The 12,373-nt window shown below is 41.4% G+C and overlaps 1 protein-coding gene across 2 annotated transcripts in view; it reads left to right on the forward strand.

The window, feature by feature from the left end:
• The window catches only part of LOC126176858 (tripeptidyl-peptidase 2), a 347,489-nt gene that overhangs the window by 128,656 nt on the left and 206,460 nt on the right, over positions 1-12,373 (forward strand). For both annotated transcript variants that reach the window (XM_049924044.1, XM_049924045.1), the window contains exon 9: positions 8,703-8,936. In XM_049924044.1, coding sequence (XP_049780001.1) covers positions 8,703-8,936 — 234 coding nt within the window. The remainder of the gene's footprint in view (positions 1-8,702; positions 8,937-12,373) is intronic.

Genomic DNA, 12,373 nt, shown 5'->3' on the forward strand with positions numbered 1-12,373 from the left:
TCACCAAACTGCCAGCAGGCTGGGTCTGTTTGTGTGTCATAATGCAGTGGATTTTTGTGGTTTATCCAGGACTGCCGTGCTCCTCGGCAGGCTGGAGGCCACGTGCGATGGATTTCAGAAATTGCAACTGTCTAAGAAGTTTATATGTTAGAAAGTATGGACAATAACAAGGATATTGTGGCGGTCACTGCTGGTTTGTATGCTGTGTACTCAAATATTTCTCAAAACAAAAATCACACAATGCCTGTAAAGTAATAGATGTGACACAGTGGGTAATAACCGACAATAATGAACGTAGTAGAACCAACATTTTATTGGCTGTCACCTATATTGTTGATTTACGCAACTCTTTCCCCACCTTATACACTTTTTTCGAGAGGCCTATTTTTTTTCTGAGGTTATTTTTGAAATAAATGAAAATATTGTAAATCTGTCTTGCGACTCCAAGGGAATGCGTATTTTTTTCACCAAATGTGTTTCGCTTTATTGAAAAAAAATCTGTTGGCCTTAATGAAACACACGTACCCTTCGGCTTGCTTTCCCCATCTAAAAAACAGTTCGTTACAAAAGATGTTGCTGACATTAGAACACACTATCTGCTTGCAAGTTTTATTTAGATGTTTCCTGCACCATAGCTGCAAAAAAGGATTGTCAACATACGTCTTTACTTACCCTTGAGATCTCAAAATTTGCCAGAAAAAAAAAATGCTAAAACTTGTCTGGAAATCGGGGAAATATCAGGGAATTTCACTTGGTAATACTTGTGGCAACCCTGACAGTGGTTAAAGACCTAAAACACAATTCTAAGTTTTAAAATTTTCAGACTAAATTGCTCCAGGCAAATACCGGGATGGTTTCTTTGAAAGGGCACAGGTGATCTCCTTCCTAATCCTTGACACAGAGCTTTTACTCTAAATGACCTTGATGTAAAAAATAATAAGGGAAGAAAAAATGATGATGATGATGATGATAAGTTCACTTCGTATTTGCCATGTGATTACTGAACCCTCTTCTCAAGGGTGGGAGCTATGAGACCAAATGCTGTAGTAGTTAATACCACAATTACACAGAACAATTCGGAGTACCAAAGAAATTAAACACGGTTGCAGCCTTCATTGCATAACCCCCTAAAAAAACTATTCCTGCCTATTTTTATTTCCATATAATTTTAAACATTTTTGAAAATATATTGCATTGGCCGTACCCATGAACCATGGACCTTGCTGTTGGTGGGGAGGCTTGCGTGCCTCAGCGATACAGACAGCCCTACCATAGGTGCAACCACAACGGAGGGGTATCTTTTGAGAGGCCAGACAAACGTGTGGTTCCTGAAGAGGGGCAGCAGCCTTTACAGTAGTTGCAGGGGCAACAGTCTGGATGATTGACTGATCTGGCCTTGTAACACTAACCAAAACGGCCTTGTTGTGCTGGTACTGCGAACGGCTGAAAGAATAGGGAAACTACAGCTGTAATTTTTTCCCGAGGGCATGCAGCTTTACTGTATGGTTAGATGATGATGGCGTCTTCTTGGGTAAAATATTCCGGAGGTAAAATAGTCCCCCATTCGGATCTCTGGGTGGGGACTACTCAGGACGACGACGTTATCAGGAGAAAGAAAACTGGCGTTCTACGGGTAAGGGTGTGGAATGTCAGATCCCTTAGTCGGGCAGGTAGGTTAGAAAGTTTAAAAAAGGAAATGGATAGGTTAAAGTTAGGTATAGTGGGAGTTAGTGAAGTTCGGTGGCAGGAGTAACAAGACTTTTGGTCAGGTGACTACAGGATCATAAATACAAAATCAAATAGGGGTAATGCAGGAGTAGGTTTAATAATGAGTAGGAAAATAGGAATGCAGGTAAGCTACTACAAACAGCATAGTGAACACATTATTGTCGCCAAGATGGATACGAAGCACACGCCTACCACAGTATTAAAAGTTTATATGCCAACTAGCTACGCAGATGACAAAGAGATTGATGAAATGTATGATGAGATAAAAGAAATCATTCAGATAGTGAAGGGAGACTAAAATTTAATTGTGATGGGTGACTGGAACTCGATAGTAGGAAAAGGACGAGAAGGAAATGTAGTAGGTCAATATGGAATGGGATTAAAGAATGAAAGAGGACGCTGCCTGGTAGAATTTTGCACAGAGCATAACGTAAGCATAGCTGACACTTGGTTCAAGAATCATAAAAGAGGGTTGTGTACATGGAAGAAGCCTCGAGATATTGGAAGGTCTCTGATAGATTATATAATGGTGAGACAGAGATTCAGGAACCAGGTTTTAAACTGAAAGCCATTACCAGGGGCAGATGTGGACCCTGACCACAATCTATTGGTTATGAACTGTAGATTAAAACTGAAGAAACTGCAAAAACGTGGGAATTTGAGGAGATGGGACGTGGGTAAACTGAAAGAACCAGAGGTTGTAGAGAGCATTAGGGAACGATTGACAAGAATGGGGGAAAGAAATACAGAAGAAGATGAATGGGTAGCTTTGAGAGATGAAATAGTGAAGGTAGCAGAGGACCAAGTAGGTAAAAAGACGAGGGCTAGAAGAAATCCTTGGGTAACAGAAGAAATGTTGAATTTAATTGATGAAAAGAGAAAATATAAAAATGCAGTAAATGAAGCAGGCAAACAGGAATACAAACATCTCAAAAATGAGATCAACAGGAAGAGCAAAGTGGCTAAGCAGGGATGGCTAGAGGACAAATGTAAGGATGTAGAGGCTTATCTCACTAGGGGTAAGATAGATACTGCCTACAGGAAAATTAAAGAGACCTTTGGAGAAAAGAGAACCACTTGTATGAATATCAAGATCTCAGATGGAAACCCAGTTCTAAGCAAAGAAGGGAAAGCAGAAAGGTGGAATAAGTACATAGAGGGGCTATACAAGGGTGATGTACTTGAGGACAATATTATGGAAATGGAAGAGGATGTAGATGAAGATGATATGGGAGCTACGATACTGCGTGAAGAGTTTGACAGAGCACTGAAAGACCTAATCCGAAACAAGGCACCGGGAGTAGACAACGTTCCGTTAGAACTACTGACAGCCTTGGGAGAGCCAGGCCTAACAAAACTCTACCATCTAGTGAGCAAGATGTATGAGACACGCGAAATACCCTTAGACTTCAAGAAGAATATAATAATTCCAATCCCAAAGAAAGCAGGTGTTGACAGATGAGAAAATTACCGAACTGTCAGTTTAATAAGCCATGGCTGCAAAATACTAACACGCATTCTTTACAGACAAATGGGACCCTACGACTTAACTTAGATAATAGATTAAGGAAAGGCAAACTTACGTTTCTAGCATTTGTAGACTTAGAGAAAACTTTTGACAATGTTGACTGGAATACTCTCTTTCAAATGCTGAAGGTGGCAGGGGTAAAATACAGGGAGTGAAAGGCTATTTACAATTTCTACAGAAACCAGATGGCAGTTATAAGAGTCGAGGGGCACGAAAGGGAAGCAGTGGTTGGGAAGGGAGTGAGAGAGGGTTATAGCCTATCCCTGATGTTATTCAATCTGTATATTGAGCAAGCAGTAATTGAAAGAAAAGAAAAATTCGGAGTAGGAATTAAATCCATGGAGAAGAAATAAAAACTTTGAGGTTCGCCGATGACATTGTAATTCTGTCAGAAACAGCAAAGGACTTGGAAGAGCGGCTGAACAGAATGGACAGTGTCTTGAAAGGAGGATATAAGATGAACTTCAACAGAAGCAAAATGAGGATAATGGAATGTAGTCGAATTAAATTGGGTGATGCTGAGGGAATTAGATTAGGAAATGAGACACTTAAAGTAGCAAAGGAGTTTTGCTATTTGGGGAGCAAAATAACTAATGAGGGTAGAAGGAGAGAGGATATAAAATGTAGACTGTGAATGGCAAGGAAAGTGTTTCTGAAGAAGAGAAATTTGTTAACATCTAGTATAGATTTAAGCGTCAGGAAGTTGTTCCTGAAAGTATTTGTATGGAGTGTAGCCATGTATCAAAGTGAAATGTGGATGATGAGAGAATAGAAGCTTTCAAAATGTGGTGCTACGGAAGAATGCTGAAGATTAGATGGGTAGATCATATAACTAATGATGAGGTATTGAATAGAATTGGGGAGAAGAGAAATTTGTGGCACAACTTGACTAGAAAAAGGGATCGGTTGGTAGGACATGTTCTGAAGCATCTAGGGATCACCAATTTAGTATTGGAGGGCAGTGTGGAGGGTAAAATTCATAGAGGGAGACCAAGAGATGAATACACTAAGCAGATTCAGAAGGATGTAGGCTGCAGTAGGTACTGGGAGATGAAGCAGCTTGCACAGGATACAGTAGCATGGAGAGCTGCATCAAACCAGTCTCAGGACTGAAGACGAAAAGAGCAACATTGCTTTGGCAACTGATTTCTAAGTTTATCTTGAAAATCCAAGGAGATATGTAGCCTTTACATACGACCAGAAGTTCTTTGGGTTCTGTGAAAGATCATGTGACAGTATTCTGCTATGGTAGTCATTGAGGACTTCATGTATTGCTCTCTTGATAGCCAAATGTGTTTCATTCAGCATCTCTCTATCTATAGTCCTACTATTTGTTTGACATTTATTATGCAGTAATCTCTGTTTCTTTAGAATTTTCTTTACAGTGATTATATATTATGGATGTTCCCTCCTATATGAACTGTTCTACTGGGTACATATCTATCCAATGCTGCATGGTCAACTATTCTTTTAAACTTAGGGCAGGGGCACATGAACTCTGGCTGAGTTGAAAGTTTCAAGCTTCTCATTGAGGTATGACACTACCAATTGTTTTATTTAGTTTTCTGAACATATATACCTTTTCTGCTTGTTTTAGGTGTTCTTTGTACTTCAGTAATCATTGTTGCCCCAACTGCGTTATGGTCTATGATACCAGTTTCAGTGTGGTCATTCTCAAGTGGGGTCAGGTCCAATGATCTTCCATCGTGAATGGGGTTCCCAACTATCTGTTCCAGGTAGTTTTCAGAGAATGCATTTAGTAATATTTCACAGGACATCTTACCATGTCCACCTCTAACAAAACTGTATTTTTCCTCAACTGATTGTTGGATGATTTTAAGTCTCCGCCAATGATTACAGTATGATTGGGGAATTAACGTTCAGGTGATCTGCAGTTTTCTCTAAAGTTTTTGGTTACATCAGGAGATGAGTTTGGCTGTCAATAGAAGCACTCAATTATCATTTTATGCCCACCCCTGATACCGAGTCTTGCCCCAACCTTGCTAGAGTGTGGTTCTGAAAATGTCAAAACATCCTGTGACGCGCTTGGAAAATTCGTAAAGTCTGCATCCTGTTTTGTCCCATTCCGTTTAAATAATCAGGAATCGCACATACCTGCTAGATGATTCACATGGCATGTGGAAATTTGTTAAATATCCTGCCCTTTCCATGGGGATATACTGTGACCAACCCAGTCAGCCCCTGTACTAAAGTAGACTTTTATCCGCCATAATGTCCCATTCAGGAACATGATTAGTTTTAAATTTATTTTCAAGGTGCTGGTAAACTTGTCAGATATAGTTCATTGTGGGATATGTATGATTTGCAGCATCATAAAATTCATTCTCAGAAAAATGAAGACACTTTTTGCTTTAGCAAAACCTCTTGTAAGACATTACATAATTGAAAATGGAGTTGATATGCTTGCCCACAATGTCCAGTACATTTGCAATTCGGGTTACTGAACAACACTATGCAAAATGGTTACAGCAAGGAAAATTTGAAGCTCTTTACATGATGGTGGGAACACATGACATCTGATCACTGAAACACATTGGGTGATATATTTAGCTGTTTCCACACTTCCACCTGTGTCACTCCCATCAAATCCCTGTCAGAAAAAGTGTTCAAATATTTCAAGTTTATCATTATCATTATCTGCAGTGAAATTGGGATTGTGAGGCCGAAAGTGCAGGAGGTCAGGTCCATATGTAGGAGGATAAGAGTGGAGAAACTTCAGGATAAGGAAATCAGGCACAAGTACATAACAGCGATCTCAGAAAGGTACCAGTTAGTTGAATGTAGTCAATTACAGTCATTGGAAAAGGAATGGACAAGCTACAGGGACACAGTACTAGAAGTGGCTAAAGAATGTCTTGGAACAGTAGTGTGTAAAAGTAGGATGAAGCAAACAGCTTGGTGGACTGATACAGTCACGGCAGCCTGTAAAAGGAAAAAGAAGGCGTATCAAAAATGGCTACATACCAGAACCCAGGTAGACAGAGAAAGTTATGTTGAAGAAAGAAACAAAGCCAAACAGATAATTGCAGCATCCAAGAAGAAATCGTGGGAAGGCTTTGGAAACAGGTTGGAGACTATGGGTCAAGCTGCTGGCAAACCATTCTGGAGTGTAATTAGCAGTCTTCGAAAGGGAGGTAAGAAGGAAATGACAAGTATTTTGGACAGGTCAGGAAAACTGCTGGTGAATCCTGTGGGTGCCTTGGGCAGATGGAGGGAATATTTTGAAGAGTTGCTCAATGTAGGTGAAAATGCGATCAGTAATGCTTCAGATTTCGAGGTAGAATGGGATAGGAATGATGATGGAAATAGGATCACATTTGAGGAAGTGGAAAAAATGGTCAATAGATTGCAGTGCAATAAAGCGGCTGGGTTGGATGAAATTAAGTCGGAACTCATCAAATACAGGTCTTAAATGGCTAAACAGGATAATTGAAATGGCCTGGGAGTTGGGTCAGGTTCCATCAGACTGGACAAAAGCAGTAATCACACCAATCTTTAAACATGGAAACAGAAAAGATTGTAACAACTACAGAGGTATCTCTTTAATCAGCGTTGTGGGTAAAATCTTCTCAGGTATTGTTGAAAGGAAAGTGCGAGTATTAGTTGAGGACCAATTGGATGAAAATCAGTGTGGGTTTAGGCCTCTTAGAGATTGTCAGGACCAGATCTTTAGCTTACGGCAAATAATGGAGAAGGGTTATGAGTGGAACAGGGAATTGTATCTATGCTTTATAGATCTAGAAAAGGCATATGACCGGGTTCCTAGGAGGAAGTTATTGTCTGTTCTAGGAGATTATGGAATAGGAGGCAAACTTTTGCAAGCAAATAAAGGTCTTTACATTTATAGTCAGGCAGCAGTTAGAGTTGACTGTAAATTGAGTTCATGGTTCAGAGTAGTTTGAGGGGTAAGACAAGGCTGCAACCTGTCTCCACTGTTGTTCATATTATTTATGTATCATATGTTGAAAACAGTAGACTGGCTGGGTGAGATTAAGATATGTGAACACAAAATAAGCAGTCTTGCATATGCGGATGACTTAGTTGTGATGGCAGATTCGATTGAAAGTTTGAAAAGTAATATTTCAGAGCTAGATCAGAAATGTAAGGACTATGGTATGAAGATTAGCATCTCCAAAACGAAAGTAATGTCAGTGGGAAAGAAATATAAACGGATTGAGTGCCAAATAGGAGGAACAAAGTTAGAACAGGTGGACGGTTTCAAGTACTTAGGATGCATATTCTCACAGGATGGCAACATCGTGAAAGAACTGGAAGCGAGGTGTAGCGAAGCTAATGCAGTGAGCGCTCAGCTACAATCTACTCTCTTCTGCAAGAAGGAAGTCAGTACCAAGACTAAATTATCTGTGCACCGTTCAATCTTTCGACCAACTTTGTTGTATGGGAGCGAAAGCTGGGTGGATTGAGGTTACCTTATCAACAAGGTTGAGGTTACGGATATGAAAGTAGCTAGGATGATCGCAGGTACTAGTAGATGGGAACAATGGCAGGAGGGTGTCCACAATGAGGAAATGAAAGAAAAACTGGGAATGAACTCTATAGATGTAGCAGTCAGGGCGAACAGGCTTAGATGGTGGGGTCATGTTACACGCATGGGAGAAGCAAGGTTACCCAAGAGACTCATGGATTCAGCAATAGAGGGTAGGAGGAGTCGGGGCAGACCGAGGAGAAGGTACCTGGATTCGGTTAAGAATGATTTTGAAGTAATAGGTTTAACATCAGAAGAGGCACCAATGTTAGCACTGAATAGGGGATCATGGAGGAACTGTATAAGGGGGGCTATGCTCCAGACTGAATGCTGAAAGGCATAATCAGTCTTAAATGATGATGATGATGATGATGATGATGATGATGATATCATTGGCAAAATGAATTGTACAGCTAGGATTAGCAGTAAATGGAAATCTTGGTGGAGCGCAGTCAGTATTTTGATCAACAACATTCCACAATCTGACCTGAGACAATCTATATTGGTGTCTTCCTCACAATCTTCCCCACATAATTAAAGTTTGAAAGTGTTGTTAACAGATTCCGAAACAGGAATGTCTTCCCACTGCTCTTCCTCACTGGTATAATAGTCATTTTAGAGAACTGTGAGCAGACATAATACTGCAACAGCTGCATCAAAATGCTATGAAACAACATGTAATCTTGCAAAAACTTCAAGAGTACAAGCCATAGCAATACACTGCAACACAACGGCATTTATAATTCGGATGTTGGTGCAGGGATACACAAAATTTGGAGGCATGAGCTATCTCGGAATAATATTTCCCAGCAAAACAGTTTAACCTGAGTTCTCAGGATAACCAGTTAAGAGGTTAATATTATGTAGTTTATTTGTCAGTGTTGTATTGTAGGTTAATCACTTTTTTATATTCTAATATACTAATGATATGTTTTTCAGGAGTCGGTGCATATGTTTCCCCAGATATGATGGTAGCAGAATACTCACTCCGTGAGAAACAACCGGGTATGCCATACACGTGGACATCGCGGGGACCTACGATAGATGGTGATTTTGGTGTGACCGTCTGTGCTCCTGGTGGTGCAATCACCTCAGTCCCTAACTTTACCTTAAGGAATAGCCAGCTGATGAATGGGACTAGCATGGCCTCTCCACATGTCTGCGGTGCAATAGGTTGGTAGAAAAATTAATTTCTGGCTGAGTGCCCAGTTTATCATCAGGTTGTTTTCACTCTGTGAAATTTGAAATGAAGTGAGTGGCCCATGGGGCAATTCAGAAAGTAAATGAATGTACACTGACAGCGTCACATAAAAAGGCATGTGCTGTAGCCTTTGTTAAAACAAATAAAAAATTAAATCCAGTGTTCCCCGTGTGTAAAAGCTGCAGAATTAATCATTAAGAACTAAATTTTTTAAAGACGATGATATGTTTGAGGCAAACTGTCTTTGAAATGTTCATTCAGTCTCAGCCATTAATGACTAAAAAGCTATTGGTAAAGTTCAATACACACAGTTGGGGAGTGCAGATTGCTAATCCATAACTACCAGTTGAAGAGCTCACTCAGTTACAATCTGTGCTTCTCAGTTTATAATACAGTTGCCCCTGGAAAGTAAACAATGCTTAACAAATGAGGGTGATCAATTTCCCTTCGAAAAATGTCCTGGGATCTCTGTCTAGAAACCAGTCATAATATTATCGTGAGGAGATAATATACTGTCTTCTTCTACTATGGGAGACATTGTCACATGTGCAGTTTGCAGTACATCTGTTGTAACAAGCCTCTCCATTATTAGATTCGTGGTAGCTAACTTCATGTTTGTGAAATTGTCACCAATAATGATCACACTATTAAGGCAATGTGGTAAACCTGCCTGATACTATAGAAGGCTGTAAACGTGGAAGAGACCTGGAGACACCAGAAGGTTTCAGATCTTATTATACAGAGTGTCCCATTTTTCTTGACCATCCTAAATAACTGTTCGTCCAGATGCAAATTACAAAATGTTTCAAGCAAATGCTCTTTAGCCATCAGGGGGACATCAATCAGCATGATAGCCTTCATTGTAGCTTTCTTTTTTATAAAGATATGAACAGTATGACTGTTTTTAAGTGGCATCCTATATTTTTTATTCGGTAATTCATTTCCTCTCCTAAAGACCTATTCAAAAATGTATTACAGTGTACCATTCACTGAAAAACAACATTATTAATTATATAACGTTGTGTTTCAGTGTATGGTACACTGTGACACATTTTTGAATAGGTTTTTAGGAGAGGAAATGAATTATCGAATAAAAATACAGGGTGCCATTTAAAAGTCGTACCGCTGTTCATATCTTTGTAAAAAAACAAAGCTAAAAAGATGGCAGTCAAGCTGATTGGTGTCCCCATGACGGCTAAAGAACATTTGTTTGAAACATTTTGTAATTTGCATCTGGACAAACAGTTATTTAGGGTGGTAAAGATAAATGGGACACCCTGTGTAGTGGTTAGACAGAGATTTAGGAACCAGATTTTAAATTGTGAGACATTTCCAGGGGCAGATGTGGACTCTGAGCACAATTTATTGGTTATGAACCATAGATTAAAACTTTAAGAAACTGAGAAACTGCAAATAGGCAGGAATTTAAGGAGATAAGAATTGAGTAAAGTGAAAGAACGAGAGGTTCTAGAGAGTTTGAGGGAGCATTATGGAATGACTGACAAGAACAGGAGAAAGGAATACAGTAAAAGAAGAATGGATAAATTCGAAAGATGAAGTAGAGAAGGCAACAGAAGACGAAGTAGGTAAAAAGATGAGGGCTAGTAGAAATCCTTGGATAACAGAAGAGATGTTGAATTTAATTGATGAAAGGAGAAAATATAAAAATGCAATAAATGGAGCAGGTGAAAGGGAAAACAAATATCTAAAAAATGAGATTGTCAGGAAGTGAAAAATGGCTAAGCAGGAATGGCTGGAGGACAAATATAATGATGTAGAAGCACATATCACTAGGGGTGAGATAGATGCCATCTACAGGGAATTTGAGAGACCTTTGGAGAAAAGAGAGAACCACCTGTATGAATATCAAGAGCTCAGATGAAAACCAGTCCTAAGCAAAGAAGGGAAAGCAGAAAGGTGGAAGGAGTATTGTGAGAGCCTGTTGTTTGTTGTTGTGGTCTTCAGTTTGATGCAGCTCTCCATGCTACTCCAGTCCCTACTGCAGCCTACAATCTTCTGAATCTGCTTAGTGTATTCATCTCTTGGTCTCCCTCTTATGATTTTTACCCTCCACGCTGCCCTCCAATACTAAATTGGTGATCCCTCAATGTCTCAGAACATGTCCTACCAACCGATCCCTTCTTCTAGTCAAGTTTTGCCACAAGCTCCTCTTCTCCCCAATTCTATTCAATACCTCCTCATTAGTTACGTGATCTACCCATCTAATCTTCAGCAGACTTCTGTAGCACCACATTTCGAAAGCTTCTATTCTCTTCTTGTCTAAACTACACTCCTGGAAATGGAAAAAAGAACACATTGACACCGGTGTGTCAGACCCACCATACTTGCTCCGGACACTTCGAGAGGGCTGTACAAGCAATGATCACACGCACGGCACAGCGGACACACCAGGAATCGCGGTGTTGGCCGTCGAATGGCGCTAGCTGCGCAGCATTTGTGCACCGCCGCCGTCAGTGTCAGCCAGTCTGCCGTGGCATACGGAGCTCCATTGCAGTCTTTAACACTGGTAGCATGCCGCGACAGCGTGGACGTGAACCGTATGTGCAGTTGACGGACTTTGAGCGAGGGCGTATAGTGGGCATGCGGGAGGCCGCGTGGACGTACCGCCGAATTGCTCAACACGTGGGGCGTGAGGTCTCCACAGTACATCGATGTTGTCGCCAGTGGTCGGCGGAAGGTGCACGTGCCCGTCGACCTGGGACCGGACCGCAGCGACGCATGGATGCACGCCAAGACCGTAGGATCCTACGCAGTGCCGTAGGGGACCGCACCACCACTTCCCAGCAAATTAGGGACACTGTTGCTCCTGGGGTATCGGCGAAGACCATTCGCAACCGTCTCCATGAAGCTGGGCTACGGTCCCGCACACCGTTAGGCCGTCTTCCGCTCACGCCCCAACATCGTGCAGCCCACCTCCAGTGGTGTCGCGACAGGCGTGAATGGAGGGACGAATGGAGACGTGTCATCTTCAGCGATGAGAGTCGCTTCTGCCTTGGTGCCAATGATGGTCGTATGCGTGTTAGGCGCCGTGCAGGTGAGCACCACAATCAGGACTGCATACGACCGAGGCACACAGGGCCAACACCCGGCATCATGGTGTGGGGTGCGATCTCCTACACTGGCCGTACACCACTGGTGATCGTCGAGGGAACACTGAATAGTGCACGGTACATCGAAACCGTCATCGAACCCATCGTTCTACCATTCCTAGACCGGCAAGGGAACTTGCTGTTCCAACAGGACAATGCACGTCCGCATGTATCCCGTGCCACCCAACGTGCTCTAGAAGGTGTAAGTCAACTACCCTGGCCAGCAAGATCTCCGGATCTGTCGCCCATTGAGCATGTTTGGGACTGGATGAAGCGTCGTCTCACGCGGTCTGCACGTC

Source organism: Schistocerca cancellata, chromosome 3 (genome assembly GCF_023864275.1).
Source record: "Schistocerca cancellata isolate TAMUIC-IGC-003103 chromosome 3, iqSchCanc2.1, whole genome shotgun sequence".
In the NCBI taxonomy this organism is placed as follows: domain Eukaryota; kingdom Metazoa; phylum Arthropoda; class Insecta; order Orthoptera; family Acrididae; genus Schistocerca; species Schistocerca cancellata.